Source organism: Phlebotomus papatasi, chromosome 1 (assembly GCF_024763615.1).
Source record: "Phlebotomus papatasi isolate M1 chromosome 1, Ppap_2.1, whole genome shotgun sequence".
NCBI classification, from domain to species: Eukaryota; Metazoa; Arthropoda; class Insecta; order Diptera; family Psychodidae; genus Phlebotomus; species Phlebotomus papatasi.
The window spans coordinates 37,201,253-37,228,874 of NC_077222.1; the positions used below are offsets into that span (position 1 = coordinate 37,201,253).

Here is a 27,622-nt window from a genome sequence, read left to right on the forward strand (position 1 = left end):
TTTTATGCATAATATTGTGGCGTTTTATTGATAATACTTATATTCCTTTTTTATTAATTTTGCAAATATATTTCTCATGGGGTCACTTTCAAGTTCAGGCAGAATGGAAATTAATGCAAAATTTGAAGCTGGTTTTTTATTTAAAAAAAAATGACGGAATTTTTTAAAAGGTTACAACTTCCCAAAAGACTTTTTGCGAAAGTGTCTTTTTTTTTGGGAAGGATAGAACATTTTATATTAAGGTTTGTAAATATTAATTTGATTGTAATTCTCAATAATTGAAAAATGTGTTCAAGTCGAGATATAAAGAAAACTTTTTTGCAATTATTTATGTAAATTTTATTAATAAATAATTTAACCGAAATTCATAAATTTGAACCGCCTGACCCTAAAGGGGTCGTTGACTTAAATCACCTAGATCAAGAATTTTCACCTCTTAGTCAAAACGTATTGTATGTGTCTATCCCTCTCTTCCGCACTCTTTTTCTCGTGAGGATCAAAACCAATTAAATTTAGATGTGGATGTGGAAGAAGAAAATACATTTGAGAAAGAAAGGAATATAAATTTTGATTTCATACATTTTTGAAATGTTATGAAATCAAATTCGTTTTTTAACGACCAAAATATTTTATTGTATTTTTCGAGTTTTATTGACCAAATTTTACTTAATAGCCAAAACCCTATTTTTTATAAAAGAAAATCTTGCTTTTATCTTTTATAAATACACCGAAGTTTAAATAGACAGATAGATTTTTATTTAGTCTCGGACGTAATCCGGGCAGATAAAATCCTGAAGAATCAAAGTCTCGAATACTTTTTTTTTTCTATTCAGAATTCTGATACATTCGGGGTTTAGGTTATTCAAGAATTCTACCCATTCACAATTTCGACCCTTTCAAGATTTTGGCTCTTCAGGTTTTAGACTCATTCGAGATTTCGACCCATTCGGGATTTTGGCTCTTCCAATTTTCGACTCATTGATTTTTCGAAATTTCTACCTATTCAGAAATTTGACTATTCAGGATTTCGGCTCATTCGGGATTTTGTTTTCTCACGTTTTCAACTTATTCGATATTTCGATCCATACGGGAATTAAATTCTTTCGGGATCTTACCTCTTCCGGTTTTCGACCCAGTTGAGATTTTGACTATTCAGAATTTCGACCCATTTGAGATTTTGTTTTTTGAGATGTCTACCCATTCGAGATTTTGACTATTTAGGATTTCGACGCATTCGAGGTTTTGATTTTTCGAAATCTCTATCCGTTCAGGATTTTGACTATTCAGAATTTTGATTCATACGTGTTTTTGGCTTTTCAAAATTTTTACTCATTCAAGATTTTGACCCTTTCTATATTTTTGCTCGTCAAAATTTCGATTTTTCGGAGTTTCGCACCATTCGAACCAAATATTACTATGCGAAATTCTTAAAAATAATATTTTTATAAACAATAAAACTGTGTTGAAAATTCAATTCAATTAATTTATTCAATCTCCAATATTGCGACTACCAACCGAGAATAGTATTAAGCTCGAGTAATTAACTTCGAGATTTTATAGGTTATTTTATTTCTTGTTATTTTAACCAATGTTGTTTTTTTTTACAATTAAATTAAGTGGATAAATAAACACTTGTGTTTAGAATAATTACTGATAAAATAAAGTGCATTTTTTTAAGTTGTTGTGCACATTGAGGGATTAAATTTATTACATGGAATAAAACTATTATTTCTTTGCTCACATAAATTGAAGCTTTGATCGTAAACATTTCTCAATGATGTGAATTTTTTGTTTTGTGCAATCAAATGGGTTAATTAAACAATTTGCATTGACATTTTATCTTTGCAGAAAGCACAGTGTTTATCATTGTTTTTGGTGACGCAAAAGGTGTGGGCTTCAGGTGGGTCCGAGCAACAGTGAAGGGGAGAAATTTTCTTTCATTCTCCGGGCAGTTTTTTCCTAGAAATCTGCCATGGCGGAAGCCCATTCGGCCGTTGCCTTCTCATTTTCCATCACCCACGAAGGTTTTGACATCAACTATGACCAGGAGGTGCTCAATCTCGTCTGGCAATCTGGTGTGAGGTCATGGAAGAAGAGAATTGCAAGATTTCGCGTGAGTATTTCTTCCTCTTTGCATTGAATTCCTCCAGCTACAAAATCTAGTGTTAGACTTAATTTATCTCATGCTAAATGTGATTCTTTTGTTAGAAATCGGGATTGTGAACCAAATGAAACGAAGTGACTTTCATATTTTTGGAATTTTTTTTACATTAAGGGGTTACATGGGTTTCTCAGGTTAAAAAATAGAGGAAAGTGGTCTGCCTTTGAATACGGCAGCCTTTGAATGTTTCAAGTTTTCTCTTATTTATCAAAGCAAAAATTTTATTTTGTGAACTAAAGTTAATACTATTAACTATTTTCTATTAATTTCGATTAACAAAATGGAATTTTAGTTTTGGGAAATAGAAGAAAATGAAAGCATTCAAAGGTGTATGCGTTCAATGGCAGGCCACTTTCCCCTATGCCTTTTTTCTGATAATAATTTATTGTGTCGAAAATATTTTAGAAATTCCAACTTTTGGGATATGAAAGAGTAACTTTAGAACAAAATTTAAAAAAAATTGAAAAATTTTGAAAATTCGACCATTGGTAGCTGATTTTTGGAACCATTCCTCAAAAAACAGACCTTGCGGTAGGCAGGATTTCTCCCAGTATGTTTTCATTTAACATCAAAAAACCAAATATACTCTGTTAAAGGATTAGTTCGACACCTGGATGAACGAAGGATTTTTGAAAAAAAAAACAAAATTTGGATTTTTGGCAAAAGTTTTTGTAAAAAAGTATCAATTTTACCCTATTTTTCACCACATTTTGTATTGTAAAAATGATTCTGATTAAAGGAAGTGCAAATCCTTCGTTCATACAGTAGATAATACTTCTCAAAACCAGTATGCAAAATTTCAGAATGATCGGTTCAGTAGACTCTAAGTAATCTTGACTACCTCATTGTAAAATGGTGTTTTGAGAAAAACGCATTTAAATGCATGCATAACTAAAACTGCTCTACTCCGAGAGTTTTAACCCGATTGACTTGAGATTTTCAGAAAATATTTTTCAAATGTTATACTATAAAAAAAATTTAAAAAAAAATGATTTTTTTGACCTGAGAGACCCATGTAACCCCTTAAATTTTAAACTTGATTTTAGTTATCGCTAAAAATAGAGTAATAGGAAACTATCACATTTGAAATAAATTGGAGATTATCGGTAATAAATTTAACTACTAAATTTTTAAAAACAAAATTATAAATGTAAAATATTACAAGAACTATGAGGTATGGAACTTTTTTCAGAAACGGCTGCTACAGCTTTTAAGTATTAAATTGCTTTAGAACGATCTTGAGAACGTATCAAAAATAGATTTCTAGACTTATAATTCAAATTTCAAGAAAATTTGTAAATTATAAAATATTGAACTTTTAGAGAAACGGTGCTAAATTTCGGACAGATTACACGTAAGCACCAATTAATGTTTTGAGTTCTAAGCGGAATTATTGTAATATAAATTGAAATTTTTGATTTCTTTTGTTTTAAGCGTGTTATATGAAACCATGTAAAGTATGTTATCGTCTTTGTTGTCTTTAAAATAATTTTTAATAAATTTAGAACTGAAAAAATATATAAATATTGCTTTGTGTCCAATTTCGGACACTAAGGTTTTCGAAGTTTCTTAACTTTCCAGAAGTCTCTCAAGGCTTTTTTTCGTAGTATGTCTTTCGTAATGGCTACACTTTTTGTTTCTTTGGAATTATGCAGTTTCGAAAGAGTTATAAAACGAAAACTTAATTGAACATTGAAAGATTAACAAGTGTCCGATATTGCACTCTGTACGAAATTTGGCACAATTAACCTATTATTTTTTTCAAAAATCTGAACAATTAATTTGAAATAAAAAGGATACGTGTTTAAATTAGAAATTTCGCGTAATCTGGATTAATGTAAAGGTACACAGCCAGATCAATTTTTAGCATTTTAGACATGTTCAAAGCATATACCCTGTCAATATGAAATCGATTGCACGTTATTGACAGAAACCGCAGTATTACAATAGCTGTGATCATGAAATAATCACAGCTATAAAAACAATATGGGAATTGAAGAAAAAAAACACTTTTTCTCTTTGCTTTGGCAGAATGGATTGCGAAATGGAATTTATCCAGCACATTTGCAGAGTCTGTGGTTGGTAATAGCGATAGCCGTGGCGTTGCATTTCTCTGGCAAACGAGTTCCGCTGGATATGGTTAATAGCATTAGACCAATACTACCTGGAGATTCTGCTGTGTGGCAATTGGTGGCCTGTAGTCTCACGGGTCTTGTATTTTGGCTCTCAATTTGCTACACCATGAGATATTCACTCAAGCTGTTGCTTATGTACAAAGGATGGATGTATGAGGCACGAGGCAAAGGGAAATCCATTTCTTTTAAGGTAATTTCTCACTCTTTTACTTGCTTGGAATTTGCAATTGTGTGTTTACGATGGAAGGAAAAGTGATTGAAAGGGAGGGGGACTTTTACTCTTCCATGAGACTTGTTATTGATAGAGGCAGAAATTGATATTGATTGCTAATTAATCGGTGTTTATCTCACATGATTCCAGTGATTACTTGAAGAATTTCACACTGACGTTTTCTTTGATATTTTCAATTCTCATAGAGAAGATTTTAAAATGCTTCTGTTTCTCGATTGAACAAAATATTTTTATTGTTTCAAAGTTTAGAACTTTATTATGAGTATTTATATTTTTTTGCATAGTTTTTAAAATGAAACAATTTATATGGATATTAACCTTGTGGAAATTTACTAACAGAGAAAACTTACTGCTACTTTTAGATAATTCACATTTTGTAAAAAATTGATGTTTCAAATTAAATTAACAATCGAAAAATATTTTATAAAAGTTTAAAAGTCTTGATGTTTACTATAACAAAAAAAGAACCCACGTGCTGACAGCCGTAATTTTATTCTCTTAAAGTATTTTGGCTAAGCGGTAAATGGCTTTTGTTATTATTTAAATATAAATAATAATATAATTTAAATTTAATAGTAATAAATAAATATTTAAATAAATTAAAAAATTTAAATGATTGACACAAAATGTCGTTAATATTGGAAATATTCAAACACAATTTTGAATTTTCGTACTTCTTTTCGAATTTTCGTACGTAATTCGAGCAAAGTCAATATACGAAAATTCCGTTGAATTATTCCTAATTTGTCCAAACAGAAGTAGATTTTGATTCTCCAATAATGTCTTGGATAAAAAGTAAATCGAACGCTATTTGCTAAAAAGGCGTTGAATTTCGAAGAATTCAAATTTAATTTCGAGTTTTCATACTAAATTTTGGAACAAGGTGGGGAAAATTTATCAAATATCACACTAAAAAGCTGGTAAGAGAGTTACTCAGTGATTATGTAGTGATTAAATAATGGGACAAGAACAGTAATCGGCGTTGTTCTGTCTTTTTTTTCCTCACAAAAATGTTAAGACCATCACATTTTGACACTTGATCACTTCGAAATTCGAACAGGATGTAACTTCTGCTACCTTGCGAAAGTATTAAGAAGTAAGAAAGTCTCTTTTTTGGATCTTCAAATAAATTTTCGAATTTTTCAAGATCTACTTCTGTACGGAAAGAATGACGGTTTTTCGAGGTCAAATTTTAAAAAGGCTGTAGAGAGCATATTTCTCAAGCAAATGGTACCATGTTTGGGCTTGTTGGAAAGGTCTTCGAATTCCTGACAAGTCTGAACCGATAACTAATTTTATCCAAAATCTATTCACTCGAAATTCATTTTGGGCAATGTTTTGAGTTATTTAAAAATCGATTCAAGTTATTTGTGAATCAGTAATAATTCGGTTATGAACCGATAATTAATTTTTGTCCAAAAATCAATTATATTACTCTTCAAACTATTTTGTGGGATCTTTTGAGTGATTTTTGAGTTGGTTCAAATTGGTTTAGAACCGGTAAACGGTAAACGATGTGAAAGTACTTTTGAGATATAGAATCTATGTCACGAGTTCGAGTACCGTGCAAAGCCTTGGACGCTTGACAACCCTTTTGCTTCATCTACAGCTCCCCATGTTCCGTAATACTCGCATATGATGCATAAGGTACAATACATATACCTTCATGAGACACTGTTAAGCATATTTCAATTTGATGTTCCAATCTTTGCTAAACAAAAATCATTTCGACTGAAGTATATTCTTAAATGAAAACACTTAAGTGGAGATGAAATTTTACTCGAAAAAGAGTAATAGTACATCGATATATTTCGACTTAATTTAACTCGACGATAAATCTGTTTCAACTCTAATTTATTTTCAATTTAAATTGAAATTTTTGATTTCTTTCGTTTTAGGAATGTTATATGAGAGAGATGGTAAATACTCTCAGCTAACTTAGTAGAGTAGCTTTTCGGCTTTGCTGTCTTTAAAATAATTTCGAATACATTAAATTAAATTGAATAATTATATAAACATTGCTTTGTGTTCAATTTCGGACACCAAGTTTCTCGAAGTTGTTTTAAACCCTTCTAGAAGTTTTCTAATTCTTTTTCCAATAGCATCTGTGATATTTCCATGTTTCTCTCGAATTATACAATCTCAAAAGAGACAAAAACTAAAAAAATAATGGAACATTGAGAAAAATAACAAGTGTCCGATATTGTAAGCTAAGTAAAAAACTACAAGTTTTCTCTTACTTATAGTGTATCAATCCCCTAATCCTGTCGGAAAGTAATGTTGAAAAATACTGATAATTTTTTATAGAAAGACATTTAGTAAATTTCCTGCTAAATTTTATCAATTTGGTAGAAAGTTTTTTCCTTTAAATCAAATAAAACCAGGGAAAATCACCATTGCAATAAAATTTTATTGTTCTTGTAATTAATTTGATAATAAAACTTATAATTATTTAAAAAAGTTATAACAGACAAGTTTACTTGAATAAAATAGTTTAGAAATATCTCTCCCATTCCTGTTTAGAAAGGAACAAGAGAGAAAATACAAAAAATATATATAAATAATATTCCTGTCTTCTCAAAGTAAATTAGTTAGGAGATAGAATTGGTTTTTGTAACTTTGAAATGATCAGTTCATCTTCGTTTTCATTTCGTGAGCAATCGTCTCATTTTCTGCCGTTCAAAATTCTGTCAAAATCAAATTTGAAACTGACATATAATGACGTTTAATATTTCTTTTGTTTTTCTATTTTGAATTAAAAGTAGTTTGATGAGTGAAGAATGCTTGGTATATCCATTCTAATATAATTCATAACAAGTCTACTTTCACGGTGAATAAACAAACAAAACCACAGTTCACACAATCCAAGAGCAAGTGTACATTTAATTATACATTTTTGACTGAAAGTAAAGCCTCCATAGAAATTGTTTGCTCAGGGATTTGTGCAAGAAGAGTGACGAGGAGAAGACCCTCTTGAGTGATGTTTGGACATAATTGGATGAAAACAAGTTTCACAAATACCCAACACGAATTTCCTAATACAACATTCAAAATACGCAGAAATTTTTCCCATTTAGCGCATGTGAGAGACAAGTTAAAATTGTTTTAAGCAAGAGCTTTAATTGGACACAATTTGGGTTTTTTTTCGATGATAAGAAAATATTTGGGAGGAATTTACGATGAATTTTTCAATGTGTGTTTTTTTTTTGTTGGGTTGCTTGTGGGATGTTTTAGACAAAATTCTGGGCAGCAATTGTTAAGGTGCTGTCAACGTGGAACAAGCCGGGATTGTACAGTTTCCAGGGTTCCCTACCCCGGCTACCACTGCCTTCCGTGCACGATACCATGACACGGTACCTGAGATCAGTTCGTCCTCTGCTGGACGATGAGAACTACAATCGCATGACGCAACTGGCTAAAGAGTTTGAGAGTGGGATTGGGAAGAAGCTGCAGAGGTACCTGACTCTCAAAAGTTGGTGGTCAACAAATTATGTGTCCGATTGGTGGGAGGAATATGTGTACCTGAGGGGTAGAAGTGGTTTAATGGTGAACAGCAATTTCTACGGCATTGATGCCATTTTTACGAATTTAACAGAAAATCAAGCTGCCCGGGCAGCCAATATTACGCATCTCCTGCTCAATTTTAGGCGCATTGTGGAGCGTCAGGAGCTGGAACCGATCCTTGTACAGGGTCTCGTGCCACTGTGTTCATGGCAGTACGAGAGAATCTTCAATACAGTCCGTGTTCCTGGCATTGAAACGGACAAAATTGTCCACTATCAGGATTCCAATCACATTGTTGTCCTACACAAAGGATGCTACCACAAAGTCATCATTTACCATCGTGGACGGCTCCTGAGGCCGTGTGAGATTCAAATGTAAGCAAAACCCGAATTTTCCTTTTGAAAGAGGAAATTTTTGAAAGATAAAAATTCTTTCTAGACAAATGGAACAGATCCTCAAGAGTGACAGTACTCCTTCGCCTGGCGAGGAATTGCTGGCATCTCTAACGGCTGGGGATCGTACAAAGTGGGCAGAAGTGCGACTGAGTCAGTTCTCAAAGGGCGTCAACAAGCAATCGCTGTACATTGTTGAGAGCGCTGCCTTTATTGTGGCTCTCGATGATGAAGAATATGAATTTGACGTGAAGAATCCAGCTAAACTTGATCACTACGGCAGGATACTTCTTCATGGCAACGGACACGATAGGTGGTTCGACAAGAGTTTCACCGTCTGCGTGGGGAAGAATGGAAGGGTGAGTCTATTTTCTTTTAAATTTCTTTGAGCAATATTAGAGTCTAGCCAATCGGAGAACATGGTGCCACTAAAATATTCATGGATTGCATATGAATTGTTCTTAAACAAAAAATTATGTCTCACTAGCTTGAAAAAACGACAAAAGAAAATTTTTTATCTATCTACTTGTGCTTCCCTACGACTAAGCTTCGATTTCTAATTTTAAAAAATTAGGCCACGCCCCATCGAAAATTTATTGTTAGCTAAAATTGGGACTTCAGGATTTTTCATTCTATTAATATTATGATACGTATTCCGGGAAATTATTTCAACCATTTTCAGTTAAAGTTGTAAGAAAATGCTCCTCCTATAATAAATTGACCACGCCCCCTATTTTTTAATGTAAGTTTTATTTATGTTTTATTACCAGCATTGGTTTTCTTAATTTATTTTTGCTTTTTCTTAACTGTATGGAGATAATTTTTCCGTATAATAGAGTAAAATTGGGAAAGGCAGACACTTAAGAAAAAAACCCTGTGTCAAATTGTCCAAATGGTGACATCGGTGACATCTTGCCAAAAAGTGAAAAATGGAGGATTAAGGGTTCAGAGTATTACTTAATGCTATCACATTCTCTACGACCGCCTCCACGCGGTAAGCCCTGGACTCCAGTCAAAATTTTCAGTTAGATACTGACGGAAGAGGAGCAGGGCCGTAGCACTGGGGGGCATTGAGGGGCAATACCCTACCTTAAAACTTCCAATGCCCTACCTTAAAAAAACCAGAAACTAAGACAATATTCTAAGTAAACTTTTTGTAGTATGACATGGTAGAGAAGAAATTAATCTTCTACTAAATAGCCTGATACATCTAATCTGGACTAAACAATTCCAAAGTTACTACGGTTTCATTTAATCACAAATAGGGGAAAGACTCATAATTTTGTCCAGTTTCTTATTTTGGACACTTTGAGGATAACATTGGACACTAAAAATAAATTGATTAAAATGATGGATTTTTATTCCAATATTTGATGAATAATGAATTCTATCTAAATATTTGTTCTTTTTAGAAGATTTGAACACTAAATACGTTAAATTTTGAATATGATTTGAGTTAAAATTGCTTTGTTGAAAATTCAGTGTGAGCAATTGCTTACGAGAAATATGACAGAACTTTGTGTTCACTTTAGTCTTATTTAGCTGTGGTGAAGTACTAACAATGTTTCTTCGCTTTTTTTGAGAAATGTTATTGAATATTCATTGAATATTGTGTTGATTCACGTTAGTGGTGATTTGTACATTTGACCTAAAGAGAGATTTGCCTTGTGAATTAGATTTTTCGTGTGAAAAAATGGGCAATTTTCTACGAGGTTTACCAGTGAGGTGATAGTCCTTATTTTTGGGCAGGTGTTTTCTCTCGAAATTTCGTGAAGTTTTAGCTTTTGTGATGAATAAGTTGGATAAATGCCTGGAGAAACAAAGAAGCATCATCTCTATGAAAGAGATGTAGCGAGAAAAGCCTTGAAAGGCTCCCGGGAAGGCCAGGGAATGAGCAAATCCGCGCATATCTGGAGTACCGAAGTCAACTCACTTTAATGAATGATATGGAAAGTTTCCGGGGTTCTTGTGACATTCTACGTTTCCTTTACATAAACAGGAAGAGGACTTGGTAAGATTGGTTCATGAAATGAAGAACATTGAGCATCCTATTGAGGCGGATTAGCTGTCCAAATTTACAGCCAAGTTGTCCAAAATTCGAGTCAAATTCACCTCTACATATCAATTCATTTTTAAACGTATTAAAACTAATTTTAGTAAAAATAAGATGATAAATAGCTTGCCAAGTTTCTAAACAACCCTTCTGAAAAGAGAGTAACAAAAAAAGTCAATTAGTATCGAAAATATCGCACTTCAAACTTGGAACATCGATGCTTATAAGCAGACTGTCCAAAATTATGAGCCCTTACCCTAAGTCACTTCAAAAATTGTCTTAAAACTATCTCGGATTTTAAAAAATCCCAAAATTTGAATTGCTCACAATGTTCATTTAAAAATTAATCACTTATATATCTCTGTTATTTATCGCCAATTCCTTTTTCTAAAAGTAAAATTCTGTTTCGTTTCTTGTAGGTTGGTTTTAATGCGGAACACACCTGGTAAGTGAAAAACAAGTGTTTAAAACAAATTTAATTCCATTTTAGATTCATTTTCTAACACTCATTCTCTTTCATTTCCTTCCATAATCACATTATTTTCTTCTGTATCATTTAAAAAAAAAGCATTTTGCTCTGAATCATTTCTTGTGTCCTTTCCATTTTCTTGTACATTTTCTCTCACAGATATTAAAACTTGTGAGAATTCGAGAAAAACATTTATTGCTTTTTTTCAATTATTACATTAAATTATCTTGTTAGCACTGTTTTTTTGTATTGTTCTATGTAATATCTCTCTCTTTTTCACATAAAATTAACTTTAAATTATTTTTCTATTCATTTCTAATATATTTCTTCACTACGCAGATATGAAAAAAAAACTTTAGAAAGAGATTGCACAAAATTTTTATTTGATTTTTAAGTAGTTTTGTTGAGGAAATTTTTTAATGATCTTTGTTCTCTTTATCTTTCTCTCTATGTCTCTCTGTCTGTCCTAAAAAAAAATGCATTTGCCACAAAATGCCAAAATGAAAAAATACAAATTAAAACAAATATAGGGCGGACGCTGCTGTTCTGTCACACATGTGGGAACATTACATTGTGGAGGAAAAATTAGCCAATCGGTAAATGAAAATTCAAAAGATTTCTTTTTAAATAAAAAATTTCAAACATTAGTCAAGTATATTTTTATAGATGGTTATTTGACTTGGTGATTGAAGTTATTTTATAAAACAAAATAAGAAAATAAGTAAGAAAGGAAATTCGACTTTTCTCAAAGAACAAAAAAAATGCACAACCACTTTTAGGCTCAAGAAAATAACGTTAAAAACGTTCAAAATTTTAAGAATGAGTAACGTCGGATTTCTTATTTTTGCTTATTTTTACTGTAAATTTTGTAGTTAGTAATACAATTAATTTTTAAATTTGGTATTGCGCTCTGTAGAATTTTCTTCTAGATTTTTTTTCTTTTCTTTGCCGTAATATCTTTCCGTAGAATTATTTCTAGATAGAATTCTTTGAATGTGTAATCTTTCAAAAGTGGTGAATGTAATAATTATTATTTTTTCTATTGAATTTGTTCAATTGTTTCTTGGTGGAGGTGATTATAATTGTTGTATTTTATGCCAAATAAGCTTCTACATCGCAATGTTTTTATCTTTAATTTTATTCAGTTAATCCATCATTTTTTTCGGTGATGGGACTTTTTTCTTTCAATGAAGTCACAATCACAAATTATACATAAACATAACATAAAGATTTGTGCAAAAAAACATTTTTTTTTTCATTTTATTTTCATTCAAAATTGAAATTATGAAATATTTTAAACATTTTAAATTCGTTTTCAATGAATAAAAAATAAACAAGGGAGAATGGAGTTTCTTTCAAAAAAAGAAATTCTATTGTCCTGACGCCTTCAAACAATACTCTACTATCTACAACACGATACCCTGTGATAGTCTGTTAGTAGTGGTAGGTTGTAGTTTTTTTTTGGATTATTGTTCTTTTATTGCAAAAGAGCAAACACATCGCTATTATCGTCTAGTCTAGACGGATAAATCAGATAAATCATATCCGCACGGTTTGACGAAAGATCGACATGAATACGATATTTTCGACAAATTGACAGTTCACTACCTATCATTTTTATGAAAGATCGACGAATCGTCATAATCTTTACAGAATATCGACGGACATAGTCAATACAATACGATAGGTTGACAGGTCAGCGTTATCTTTACAATTGATCGACATATCGATTTAGTACAGTAAATCGACGGATCAGAACTGTCTTTACTAAATATTGATAGATCAGTACAATCTTTACGAAAGATCATCAGATCGGAATTACACATAAGGTGAAGTGCCCTGTAGTCGGTCGGTTCCTCAACTCGGCCAGTGAGGTTATTTATTGAATTTGCTTAGATTTGCTGTAATATGATCTAAACGGCCTAACTGTGTTATCACACTTGCACATTAAAATTTTAATATGATTCACAGTAATTGTCGCTGGTGAGAGTTCAAATGTGTAATTTGTGTGTTTCAATCATTTTGTATTCAATTTGATCTATTTGTTGATAAAAAGGTAGACTTGGCCCGCAAAATTTGATATAAATTGATCTATAGCATTAATGTGAAAAATTAATGCAATTTTCTCTTTAATTTTTTAATGTGAAAAATATTTATGCTTTAGGTAAATTTAAACTTATTTTTGCAGGCCAAGTCCACTTCTTTATCAATAAATAGAAAAACCCCAAATATTAAGTGACGCAAAGACACAAGTTACATATTTGGACGCTCACAAGCGACAATTAATGTGAATCACATTAAAATTTTAATGTGCAAGTGTGATAACGCCGTAACATTATAAGGTCTATTATATTTTACATACATAATGCAAATTAGTGAAAATTTTGTAGAAATTGATTATAAAACGCTACTAGCTCCGGCATACTTTTTATGTCGGGAGAATTTCATGCGATCGAAATTTTCATCTCTTTCTTTTTAAAACGTTTTGCATACTTCTATTCCACTCTTTCGCACTAAAAGATCCAAGTTTAATTTGTTGTGAGAAATTAGGTCCATGAATTTCGATCATTCAATCTCACTAAAACCTGCAGATTTGCACGTGGCACTCCGAACGCTGAATTGCTTTTGACGTGTCTGACAATTCACGCGAATGTAAACAATGGTGAGTGAATATGTTGTGGACTACCAAAGATCGGGATTCCTTGGATATTTTAGTGCAAGCGAAGTAAGATAATTAGTACACAACCGTCAAGAAGTTATTGGCAAAATGATTTTGCCAAAAAAATGGAGAAAAATAGGACAGGAGCTGCAAGTTTCTATTATTACGTACACTGAGAGAAATCCGAAAAAGTTAAAATAACATTCCGGAAATTTAATTTTGCCTTGCGGTATTGATCCGAAATCGGTGTAAATATTATGCTTTTTAGGTGTATTAAGGGTTAAAGTTACCCTTTTTCATGTTATTTTTACCCTTAAAAAGGTGTAAAATTAACATTAAAAAGTTTTGTTATATTTTTACACCTAAAAAGTGTTAAAGTTATGAGGAAAAAAAATTAATCGCACCCTCGTTTTTTTCTCAGTGTATGAAAGACTTCATACCGCAAAAACTCGAAAGCATATTGCATCATTTTCTAAGCGATGAATTTTAGAAGTATTGAAAAAGATTGAAGAATTTCTACTTTTATAGCCTGGGCTCTAAACTGTTCACACAGAAAAAAAATTTTTGTAAAATTGTTCGTAAATGTTTGTGAAATCCTATGGAGGACTTACGAAATGCTCGTGAATCGTATAACCCATAAACAAGTTCGTAAAATTCTGTACTTTTTTCACAAACATTGTTCGTAAAATGATCATTTGACGAACATTTTTTGTACTTTTACAAACATTTGTTCGTAAATGTTGATAAACACACAAAAAATGTTCGTAAAATTTAGTCATTTATTCGTATTTTTTCGTAAATTTTTGTTTGTCTGGCAAAAAAATTACGAACAAATACGAACAAATGACAAAATTTTACAAACATTTACAAACAAATGTTTGTAAAAGTACAAAAAATGTTCGTCAAATTTTACGAACAATGTTTGTGAAAAAAGTACAAAATTTTACGAACTTGTTTGTGGGTTATACGATTCACGAGCATTTCGTAAGTCTGCCATAGGATTTCAGAAACATTTACGAACAATTTTACAAAATATTTTTTTCTGTGCAGTGGAAATGAAAGAAAAGGCATATACAAAACTGGAAATCATTTCTCCGAGAAAAGGGCGCGCAATTCCAAATCAGTGCATATTAATCGTTCTAAATTCATCTAGTGACAAACCGAAATTCTATAGTCTAAAGCTTGGTATTAGCGTAAAATTCAGAATCGGAATCATTTATAATTTGGAATATTTGAGATTACCTCACTGTTTCATATGGGCCAAGAGAAAAACAAGAACCCGAAATGAAGGAAGAAGAGTTAGAAGATAAGGAACAGTTTTTCTTTGCGATTATCTTCCTTTTCATGTTTCAAATAGTGAGGAAATCTCAGAATTCAAAATTGTAAATAGTTCCAAACTACCCCATTTTACCCCATAACATTCAGACGAGTACTGCTGAGTAAAGCGGTAATTTCTGATTAAGATTTTACAAGGATAAAGTCGCCTTGTTTAATGAAATTTGTCCGAAACACGACCTTCTTTATATCGTCTTGTCCTTAAGAAAACTATTGTTAATTTCGGATGCATAATGGGTCTAAATAGAGACCAAGGTGCAGCGGCCCTGTTAAGTACCGCGCCCACTGTAATATAATCTAATCCTCTCCTCTAATCTAATCTAACCAATAATCGTACACTCAGAAAAATAATCGAGTAAAACTTACTCGAATCGATGTTGAATTAACTCTTTTTCGTTGTGATTTTCAATTAACTATATTTTAGAGTTGATTTTACTTTTATTTAGGTGTAATATTCGGAAAAGTTGTTTTAACTTTTTTTCCTAAAATTTACATGATAAAAGAGTGTAAATAACTCTTTTTAAGACTGAAAATAACTTGTTTAAGAGTTAAAATAATTCGTTTCAAGAGTTAAAAATTTTTTTTTTAGAGTTAAAATAATTGTTTCAAATCCCAAAATGAATATGTTTTGCAATTTTATGTTTTTTTGTTTCATTATTTTCTTTATTAATATTTTCTTGATTCTATGTTCCGAGCGAAATCTCGCGTATGATGCACGTACATGTCTTCACGAAACACTGTTAGGCATATTTCTAGTTGATGTTCCGTATGAACTTTGTCACACAAAAATCTTCTTGACTGAAGTATATTCTTAAAACTAAAACACTTAAGCATATAGTTCAGTCGAGATGAAATTTTACATCGAAAAAGAGTAATAATTACATCGATGTCCGACGAATTAATTCAACTCGCACGAAGAGTTGTTTCAACTCTATTTACTAAAATTTATACAACGAAAAAGAGTAACAATTACATCGATACTCGTAGAATTAATTAAACTCTACTAGAGAGTTGTTTTAACTTTTTCGGATTTCTCTCAGTGTATAAACGATTTTACAAAATGAAAAGTTCGCCGCATTATTCCTCTAATTTTATTTTTGAGTGAAAATAAAATTGTAAAAATGTTTTTTTTTGCACTTGCATTGAACTTGATACAAAGAAAAACGTTGATCACTGTAAAAACATTTTCAAAAAAAAAATCTCCCATCTGCTAAAAACAACATATCACACAAACCCAAACACATTCAAAATTCAAAAAAAAACATCTTTGTACATAAAACACTTTCAAAAATCAACACAAAATTGTATATTTTGTTCTTTATTTCGCATCTCATTTTTATTATTTCTCTTTAATTTTTATTTAATCCACAAAGGGCTGATGCTCCTATTAAAGGACATGTTTGGGAGTATGTAGTGGCGAACGAAATCAGCATTGGGTAAAGGATATATATTTTTTTAATTGATTTCATATTAAAAAAAAAAAAAAAAAACAAGAAGCAAAATTAAAAAAAAAACTAGAATATTGTAAATAAAAGACAAAGCAAAAACGATTAACTTCTTTTTCGGGAACTTCTTACAACGCAATAATTTTGTGATACACAGCATGTTAACTAATTTATGTTAAAAGCTCGTAACTTTTTAATGAATTGTTTTTGTTACTTACTTCTGGTTTGTCGTGTAAATAATTTTTAGAATTGAAAGGTGTTATTGCACTTAAACCGTAGTTTAATTAGTTTGTGTAATTATTGGCTTTGTAAATAATTTGAGTAGAATTGCTTTAGTAGAATCTTCTAGATTTTTTTGCAAATTTTTACAGTGAAGTGTTAAGAATAGTTTTTTGATGTTTATTTTTATTTCCTGTAAAAAAAAAATGTAGATACGACGAAAAAGGAAATTGCTTTGGAACAGCAGAATTTCAACCACCGGCTCCAACGAGATTGGCATGGGACTTAAAAAATCCTGTTTGCTTAACAGCCATCGAAGAAGCGCATGAAGCTGCGCAATTAGTATTAAATGTAAGTAACTTTTTCATCTAATAAATCAACTCAATGATAAAATATCAATCGAAGAAACTCATGCATTATACTTCAATTGACAACTAGTAAGAGAATCAGTGTAAGAATAAATTTTCATCTAATCTTGGAAACTTATAAAACAGTCAAGGACGATCACTGAACTTGTTATTCTCAATGAAAAAAAAAGAAGAAGTTTTTGCATGAAAAACGCAAATATAATTTGCTACACGTTAGAAAAAAAAAGTCAGACGGGAATAAATTAGCTTTTCTCATCTCAATTAAATTACTATTAATGGCTTTCTTGAAATTCGTCAAATCACAGAGCAAAAACTTATTGTTATGGTTCAGAAAACATACCTTATTTTTTCTTATTACAAAAGTAAAATTTAGAGAAACTAAAGAATCAGCTGTAAACCTGATTGCTCACAGCCTCGTTATTGATGACTCATTTCAGTTTATTTTGCAAGATATTATATCTTTATAACAAGTTTTCAGAACAGAACAACGCTCTTACCCCTTTCGGAACCGTAGCATATGCAACGAGCCAATTTAACGATTTTTTTATTGAAAATATCTTAGTTAAGGAATTAACCCTTTAACGACGAGACACTTTTTACGGACTGAAAATCAACAATAAAAATCAAACTGAGAAACATAATCAATGATAAGTCTTACATCTAACCTTGGAAAGTCCAACAGAGTCTGATTCGGTGTATTTTGTGCTTCTATGAACGATAGGGACAAAAATAGCCCAAAAATTTAAGTAATTTTTCTGACAATACTAATGAATGATCATTTTCACTCTAATGAAAATTATTACGTATGAGTATTGTAGTTTTTATTTTCAAAAGGGTTTTTCTTAAAAAAAATTGGAAGTATAAAAAATAAATAAAATCAATTATGAATTTGAGAATTTAAAAATTCGGCATTTTTGATCTTAAATATTTACTACATAGCAATAGCTGGAGACTTCCAAAAAATATCCTAGATTCCTTCAACCTTCTACTTTGCAATTACGTATAAACATAAGAAAAAAAAAACTTTGGGTAGTCAGGAAAAATTATTTTCTTTATGGAACACCGGTGTTCCAATCGTCCTTAAAGGGTTAACCCTTTAAGAACGAGTGGAACGCCGGTGTCAGTAATCTGTTCAGTGTCGAGTAATCTGTTCCTGTCGGTCAAAATGGATAAAATTGGCTCGACGAGATTCTTTAGCCCCAAAATTCAACTCACAATCGGATTTTCACGCATTCCAAGTTGCAATCGCCCCGCATTTTACGTTGCACTCATTTCGAAGTCATCTGTAAAGAATCTCAGCTACCATAAGCTTATCTGGACTTATCACTGGTAATTTTCTATTTTAAATAGTCTGAGTATGAAAGCCAACAAAAGAAAAAAAAAAAGTTAGACATAGAGTCCGGTTCAATTGGATATAGTAAAGTCGGGATACAGTGGGTTGAAGGGGAATGGTTTGAATGGGACCCATCATTAGAAAGATTACGATTTCAGATACAGTATATACTAAAATGTCATCAAAATTCCTTTTAAACACCGAAAATATGGTCCGGGCAAGACATTTTCGATTGTTCAGGTGAAGGTCAAGCTTATGGTCCAGGTCGAGGAAGGAGTGTGACCCAGCGTTGGAAAGGTATCGACCTCAGCTACAACATATTAAAATTCAAAGAAAAAGCATCGTCTAGTTTTCGAAATATTCGAGATCGATTAATTGAAAATTAATTTTTTGATTAATCGGACCTTCGATTAAATCTAACCAGCTCTGGAGGCCAAACGGTTAGAGTTAGCAACTTGGGACTTTCAGGGGACCCCCTCCTAAGTCTACCCAAGGATCGTTAACATGCCCCTCATTTCCCCCTCCCCTTCCCCTCCAAAACCATGTTTTTATGGGATTGCTCGAAAACACGTCATGCGATTTTTTTCATTTTTTGGATATATTTAGAGATTACCCATTACAATACCATTGAATCATTCCTAATAACGGTTTTTCAAGGTCAAAGGTTAAGAAGACACAGAGCGCCCATTTATCAAGCGAATGGAGTCATGTTTGGGGTTGTTGGAAAGGTCTTGGAATTTCCTATAAAACTGAACCTGTTCCAATCGGTTCTGAACCGGTAATGAACTGGTTCATAGCCGATAACTAATTTTTATCCGAAAATCAATTTTATTTACTTTTAAAACAATTTTGGAGGATCTTTTGCATGATTTATAAATCGGTTTAAATCGGTTGAGAACCGGTGAATGATAAATGATACGAAAGTACTGTTGTGGTATAGCATCTAAGTCACGAGTTCGAGCATTTCGCAAAGCTTGGGACGCTTTGCCACCCCTTTTCTATTAAACATTGAAAATACAAATATTTTAAGTTCAGTATGAAAGAAGCGTGGCTTAAAATTACACCTGGGAGGAGCTTATTCACAATAATGAATTGCATTTTTTTAGATCAGTAGGAGGAATGTTGATTAGAACACAGCAGCATAGTGTTCGTGCAATTGTTGAGAATGACAAAACTTATTAGATAATCTTTTAAGGATTTCAAAGCAGATTCATTAGCTATGGTCACATCTGGTTTTTTCAGTACCTATGTCTTTTTGTAATGTAATTTCCCAATTTTATCTTTTACAACTCTTCTGAACATTCAAGGACCTACGATCAACCTGAAAGACTCTTTCTGAACAAATTCCCTTCCCACCCTTTCTTCCGTAGGATCTCGACCTGAAGGTTTACATGCATAATGCCTACGGAAAAGGCTTCATGAAGACCTGTCGTGTGTCTCCGGACGCATTTATTCAGATGGCGCTGCAGCTGGCGTACTTCAGGGACGCTGGACGTTTCAGTCTGACCTACGAAGCGTCCATGACACGTCTGTTCCGCGAAGGACGTACCGAAACTGTTCGTCCGTGTACGATAGAGTCAGCTGCCTTCGTGAGGGCAATCGACAAGAAGCCCCAGTGGAATGTAGAGGAATGCGTGAAACTGATGCAAAAGGCGTGCTCGAGGCATCAGTTGGCATATCAGGATGCCATGTGTGGCAAGGGAATCGATCGGCACCTGTTTTGCCTGTATGTGGTATCCAAGTACCTGGAAGTGGAGTCGCCCTTCCTCAAGGAAGTTCTCAGTGAACCCTGGCGACTGTCCACGAGTCAAACACCCCACGGACAGACAACAATGTTCGATTTCTCCAAGAATCCAGAGTATATCAGTGCTGGTGGTGGTTTTGGACCCGTAGCTGATGATGGTTACGGTGTTTCGTACATTGTAGCTGGAGAGGATTTGATCTTCTTCCATATTTCCGCAAAAAAGAGCTGTGAGTTGACGGTAAGTACAACAATTTGTTTTATTTGATAATTTTAACAAATAAGTGGTTTCAGGGGCAAATTCCGAAGAGAATCGATTGAGGGTGAATGAGGTCAAGTGATTTGCGCAGAGTTAATTCAATTAATCCACTTGCGTCATATTTGTCGTCTTCTAAAATAGACTTTCTTCTCAATGGTGATCACTGATCACTTTATCTGAACGTATTATGTTAGCACATTCTCAAAGTTCAGCGTGCATCTTTTCAGCAGCAAAGGAGGACATATCTTGTTGAAGTGTTATCCCAAATTTGGGCGCAGAAAGTAGAAAATGTCCAATATTTTTTATATTAGGGATATGGTTACGAACTGAAAGAAGAGGGAAAACCCTCTATTCATAAATCGTAACTACCATCGATTTGGCCTTACAACCAAAGAGAAAACGATTCAGGACTCCTGGGCCTAAGAAAATGCATCAGAATTGGGATAACGGGGCTAAGCAGCCTTACACCCTTCTTCACCCAAAGTTAATCATTAGACTGCTGAAATTTATTATAAGTGTTCCTCGCATGAATTATAACTTAAGATGAAAATCACATCTTAAGCTAAAATTAATTGATTTCTTACGATTTTAAGGAAGAGTTCACCACCTATAACTCATCGTGAACGACATTTCCTTATTTGAATTTATCTTCATGAATAAGATTCATGAAATACCTGTTTTTAATCACGAATTTCATTTATTACTCAAAATTCCTGACAAGGGTATTGGTACCGAGTAGAGCCCTGCATACCCGACCAGACCCGACCAGACCCGCGGGTACCCGCACGATTTTTTGCGGGTCGGGCGGGTTTTATTTTATTATCTGTGGGTCGGGCGAGTCACGGATACAACCCTTCAAATTTTCGGGTATTACTTAAACATTTATCCGACCCGATTTCTAGGATTTTTTAAAAACATTTTTTTTAATTGATTAAGCTTTGGCGAAGTTTACAGAAACATAGAAAAACGATATGATAAATCAAAGAACAATTTATGTGATCGGAAGAGTATATGAATTTAAAGAAGTAATAAAGTGATCTGACAAAGACAAATAATATTTATACTAGATCCAAGAATTACGCACCTGACGGGATTATGCTATTGTGCTCATACAATTATGCATGTTTGCCTAATATTGGATATCATTTTGTGAAACCATTGTTGAATTACACATTAACATATATATACTGTTTTGTGAAGCGCGAAATTGAAAAACACTTTATGCATATTTAAAAAAAAAAAAAAAAAAACTTAAATTTCTTTAATTGAGATAAAATTTTTGGATATTCTGACAATTTCTTGAAGAGCTCCGGGTAAAAACCAAAAATACCTTTTTATAAATACAGCTCTTTTAGACTTAATCAAACGCAATCACCTCTAGGTGCATAATGCCATTTCCCTTAATTTTTTCGGGCGCGAAAATACGCTTATTCCCGGGATAAAGATAGCAAGATAATTTTTCGAATTCCTTTTTAAGTCTACCACGATCGGACTTCTACCCCAAAACTATATTTTTTTTTGAAATTTAATAAAGCGAAAATATTATTTTGTATTATGAATCCTTAGACTTGTTCATGAATATAATTTGTTAAATTATATCCTTGAAACATTTTCTCATAAAAATAAGTTCAAATTTACTCTTGTCATAAAAGATCTTCTCAATTACTAGAAAAACTAACTTTTATTTAATTAAAAATGTGATACACTGATGAATATATGAAAGTAGACCAGCTATTAGATTGTCCACTAATGTCTGACTATATAAATTGACCGATACGCATATTTTTGATCAAATTCAGCATGTAATGTTTTTAAAATTAAACTAACGAAATTAGTTACTAACTTTACTTAGTTACTAATTAAACTAACAAAATACGCACAGATAAGTATAAAACGGTTAGTATTGCGCTGAAAGCACGCACAATTAAATCATAACATGGTTAAAATTGTGCCAAAAACACGCATAGATTAAGGATAAAACAATTAAGATTATGCTTAAAAACACATACAGCTCAAACAAAAAAAAAACAGAAAATTACGATCAAAAACATGCACAGTTCAAATAAAAAGCGGATAAAGTTACGCTTATGCCCAGCTTAATCATAAAACTGTTAAGATTGGGCTTAAAAACACGCACAGCTTAATCTTAAAACGGTAAATGCGCTTAAAATCACGCACAGCTCAATCGTAAAACGGTTAAGATTGAACTTAAAATCACGCACAGCATAATCATAAAACGGTTGAGATTGCGCTTAAAAACACGCACAGTTCAGTTATAAAACGGTTAAGAATGCGCTTTTTTAAGCGCAATCTTAATCGTTTTATGATTGAAATGTGAGTATTTTTAAGCGCACTTACCGTTTTACGATTGAACTGTGTGTGATTTTAAGCGCATTTACCGTTTTATGATTGAGTTGTGTGTGATTGCAAGCTGCCGAGATGACGTGTCTCCGAACGATTAAGGGAATCATTTGTCGAGATCGAGATCGAATTGAAAGATCATAATTACAATGGTATGCTCATGTTCAGCGCTAGATTCCCCAGAAAAACTATACAAGTTACTATGATTAAGCGTCTACTTCAGGACAGACCAAGGACAAGATGTCTTGGAGTGCTTTGGAATCTTCCTGACGTGGCGGACAATCGACACGCGTGGATTGTTCACCTTGATGCTCTAAGCTCGCGACCCCGATAAGTTTGAAAAGGAATGAAATGAATGAAGTTGCGGAGGATCGAAGGGCATAAGACGTTAACCTACATGTCTTAGGCCCGCGATCTTCTTAAACATAAGTGGTTGAAAGTCAATGAATGAAAATGAATGGCATGGCGAACTTCTGAATGAGCCTAATTGGATACAAAATGGATATTCAGGATATTTCCATGGGGCAATTCTGAAAGTTCTGTGATGCTCTATCTTTTAGGATGCTTCACGTTTCGCTGAGCGAATTGGTCAAGCTCTGGCGGACATCAGGATCCTCTTTGAGGAGTACAAAAGTCTAACTAGCAATGGAACGGCGGCCCACAAGAAGGCCTCAAATGGAATTGCCAATCACAACTGAGGCGAGGAACTTGATAAGGAAAGAGTAATCAGAGAATCACAAGGGGAAAAAATGAAAAATCTCTGATGATCCCGCCAGAGAAAAGTCACAAGTCACAGATCATCCTTCTTTCACTTGTTCTGCCATCCGCCTAATTTGGCGAACATGAAAGAAATTTTTATTTATTATCAAACAAAGGAAAACAAGGAAACATTAATTTAAATGAAAAAAATAATGGGTTGATAATTGATTTTTACAGCCCCTCTAAATTCTTTGAATGGAATTCTCCTTAACGTAGTCTAAATTTTTCTAGAATAAAAAAATTGGTTGTTTTTTTTTCTTTTTTATTATTATTACTTTCATATTTTTTTTGTATAGAAAATTTTATTGATATTATCATGTTAAAATTTAGAATAAGTTATTATCGAAAATATACTGTGAAAGTTGAAATGAACAGTTGATGGTGTGACATTTCGAAAGAGAAAAAAAGTGATGAGAAAGGCACTTTCTTGTCTCATTCCAAGGAAATACCTAAAGAAAATTTTTAAAGATCCAGGTGGAATTGTGGAGGACAATCCTTTCCTGTGTGAATTGTGTCCAACGAAAAGACACTTGAGCTGATAAGAAAAAAAATGTGTAAATAAAAATTTCAAAATAGTTGTCACTTTTTTTGGTAGCGGATTTCGTTGTAAGGAATTGAGAAATTCTGTTTCTAAATAACATCTTATTAGTTTTTAGGGCAGACATCAATGCAAAACTCTAATACTTGTTTTAATTAAACTTTAACGGAATGTGATTGAAGCTATTGCAAATAAATTATCTGAAATATACAAAATGTTTCATTTTCTTTTGTTGTTTTTTTTAATTTAAGAGGTTAAAGACTTGATCAACCTCTTACTGCCCATAAAGGTTTGTGTAAAGGATGCACAGTACAAATTTCTTATAATAATATAGATTTTCTTTTTTTTTAATTGCAGTGCAGCGCTTCTGTGAGAATCTAAATGTGAACCAACTTGCAATGCATACAAATTCCAATTGCCGCTGAATTTGTGAAATATTGTGAATTTTTGTGTTTGACCAACAATTAATGCCTTAATCAATTTATTTTATACTTTCAATAGGTAAATGTAAAGTGAATGTTATTCGTTGTTTGTAGTCTGACAAAACTTTACGAACAAATGACAAATGTTTTCAGAAGTAAAACGTAGTGTTCAAAATGACGTGGTATTGATTTGTAAGAAAACCAGAGTATTTTGGATGCTATTCATCACATCCAGAAAAATTCAAAATACCAGAAGGATACACAGATAAGCTCCTAAAAATGACAGAATTCTCCCGAAAGCTGAACGGAGAAGAGAATTATTGTGGCAGGAAATGACACAGCTAAAACTTCGCAGTCACTCGTACTAAAGAAGCTTGCACTTCGGAACGACACATTAAACAAAAACCTGCCTAATGGTACTGTTCCAACGACAAATTAACATGTTTCTTTAGAACTCCACTGTTCTCAATTGCTTTTACATAATCAACTTGTCTTTGTGTTGGTTCCTATCTCGACTGCTTTCCCCAGTCCTCGTTGTGTTCTAAAACACAAAACAGTCGTGACAGGAACCAATACAGAGAAAAATCGATTATGTAGAAACACTTAAGAACAGTAGAGTGCTAAAAAATGTTAATTTCTCTTTGGAATATCATAATTCTTTTGGCACGGATGATAAGCTAGAAATCAAAATAATTCGTGTCGAAAAAGAAATATTTACAACTGTGATATTTTGCATTTGCAAGCTAAATGTGAAGTTGACCCAAAACAAAAGAGAAAGATGAGCCGACGGTGGATGATACTCGTATTTTTAGGACATGAATGTCCTTCCGGTGAGCGTCGGTGTATTGGGTGCAATCCAAAATAAAAAACACACAATGTACCAGAGCTTTCGACACCTATCGTGTCTTCTTCAGTGGTTCTTGGTTAGTCTTTCTTTGGATATTTTGTCAAGTTTTGGTCTACTTTTTTACACATCAGTTGTTTGAAATTAGTGCCAAGCCGTTTGATGACAACAAAGAAAGAAAAGAAATTCGCTCCTAACTAATTTCAAACAACTGATGTGTAAAAAAGTAGACCAAAACTTGACAAAATATCCAAAGAAAGACTAACCAAGAACCACTGAAGAAGACACGATAGGTGTCGAAAGCTCTGGTACATTGTGTGTTTTTTATTTTGGATTGCACCCAATACACCGACGCTCACCGGAAGGACATTCATGTCCTAAAAATACAAAACAAAAGAAGATCCGAAACCGTTTGCGTGTTTAATTTTTTACGACATATAAAGACATACGCAGCTGACCAAAAATTTGATGCAGATGAATACGACGCAACAACGCCAAACCACAATAAATTATTTAATTTCAGCACTTGATGGAAATTCTAACAACAAAATCGAAAGGGAAGACAGGTGTTTTTGTAACTGATACGACCCCGCAAATGCAATCAACAAACACCAAAACTTTGGTTCAGAAGCCAGAAAGGGGAAAAGAGAGAAGAAAAACCAAAAGAAGCTTATGATAGCTAAGATTATTTACAGGCGACCTTGAATTGCGTGCAACTCGGGGTGCTTGCAACTCGAAATACGTGAAAATTCGATTGTAAGCTTAATTTTGAGGGGTAAAGAATCGTGTCGAGCAAACTATTCTCGGTGGCAGAAATGGATAATCAGCTCGACTCGATTCTTTACCCCCAATATTCAATTCACAATTGACTTTTCAAGTATTTCGAGATGCAAGCACTCCGAGGTTGCCTGTAAAGAATCTCAGCTACCGTAAGTTTATCTGGGCTTTTTGTACAAGGAATTAAATTTATCCTTGTGTGAAGACTGGTTTTATAAAAAGGTATCTAATGCACTTTAATAGTGATGAAGTTTGTCGGTTACAATCAGTTGAAAATGTCTGATCACAGTAAGAAGAGTGAAATTTAGACACCACAGCAGGGACCTTCAAAAAAAAGATGAAGGAGAAAATTCCTCAAACCCTTCACCCCAGGGCTATCCTACAAAAAACTTTGTAAAACCACTCCTTCAGGGTGTAAAATTTGAGTTTCTCTAAAAATTATGAAAAAATGGTCTTAAGGTAAGGTTCTAAAAATTTGTATAAAATAACAAAATATTGAAAATTCATTGACACCAGGCGATGGGCACCACTTAGGACTACAATTTTGCTCATCTGAGACATCGCGCTCCGATCACTCTAAATGCCTCATTTGTTAGTTTTTGTCATTTTCCAAAAATATAAAATATGTATTTTAGAGAAAATTCCCTAAATATAACTGAGAAAATATCTTTTAAAACTTGCGTAAAACGTACATAAATGTTGAGATTCTTCTTTAAATCGATCGGGGGACCATCAACATAATTTTCATAATTCAGACACATGACATTTTTAATGCATACGCTTATTGATACGTGGTAGTCTTTAGAAAAAGTTAAATTTTATATTACAAATAGTTTTTTTTAGATCATGCGTAACAAGGCTACGGACGCTGGACAAATAAAAAAGTAAATCCAAGAAAGGTATACCACTTACGGGTACTTTACCGATTAAGTCTGATGCACCATGGTTGGAAATTTCAAGATCTTTAAAAATACACCTTTTAGCAAATCGGTTGAGAAATAGGCCCTCCGAAAATTCGATATTGAAATGTTTTTCGAACATATAAATGAAATATTCAGCTTGATTATCTCAAACATATTCGAAAATGAAAGAAGTTCTACGATCTGTATTCTATTTTTCTGTAGGCAGCTAAATAAACCAAAAGGGACAGATAATCCTAACCGGCTTATGTAGGTGAGATTCTTAACGTGAGCTAACTCGGAGTGCATGCAAATTCGATTTAGAGCTGAAGTTGGGAGACGCCATTCAGTTATCTTGAATCAAATTCGTGAAATTATACAAATTTTGTATTTAAACCAAAATATCAAGGATTCGGATGAACTGGCACAAAAGTGATATATGGGTGAAATGTAGACCAGAATGTACTCTATAATTTTGCCGTAGAACTTGATCTAATCGATTACTCAGAAGCCAAGATAAGCGAGGTTTTTTGTTTCTTAACTAGTTTTTTCATCCAGAGTGCCCCAAGTAGTCATTTGTTGAACTTCAACTATATCAAAGAATTGTTGTATTTTGTGGGACTTTCCATTTAAAACCATATTTTAAGTGTCTTTGTGGAGTAGAGGCAGTCAAATTGGCATCTGAGTGATTTCAAAGCGTTATTATTGGAAAAATCA

General features: G+C 32.9%; 1 protein-coding gene across 9 annotated transcripts in view; it reads left to right on the forward strand.

Annotated features, from left to right (window-relative positions):
• The window catches only part of LOC129799012 (carnitine O-palmitoyltransferase 1, liver isoform), a 40,478-nt gene extending 16,300 nt beyond the window's left edge, over positions 1-24,178 (forward strand). For 2 of the 9 annotated variants that reach the window (XM_055842587.1, XM_055842588.1), the window contains exons 2-12: positions 1,849-1,900; positions 1,953-2,113; positions 4,193-4,486; positions 7,763-8,406; positions 8,471-8,783; positions 10,897-10,922; positions 11,477-11,542; positions 16,314-16,376; positions 16,817-16,955; positions 19,676-20,287; positions 23,227-24,178. In XM_055842587.1, coding sequence (XP_055698562.1) covers positions 1,973-2,113; positions 4,193-4,486; positions 7,763-8,406; positions 8,471-8,783; positions 10,897-10,922; positions 11,477-11,542; positions 16,314-16,376; positions 16,817-16,955; positions 19,676-20,287; positions 23,227-23,364 — 2,436 coding nt within the window. In that variant the 5' untranslated portion in view covers positions 1,849-1,900; positions 1,953-1,972 and the 3' untranslated portion in view covers positions 23,365-24,178. Of the gene's footprint in view, positions 1-1,848; positions 2,114-4,192; positions 4,487-7,762; positions 8,407-8,470; positions 8,784-10,896; positions 10,923-11,476; positions 11,543-16,313; positions 16,377-16,816; positions 16,956-19,675; positions 20,288-23,226 lie in introns of all 9 variants that reach the window. The other 7 variants (XM_055842590.1, XM_055842591.1, XM_055842593.1 and 4 more) reach the window with 5 other exon arrangements.
• The last annotated feature ends 3,444 nt before the right edge of the window (positions 24,179-27,622 follow it).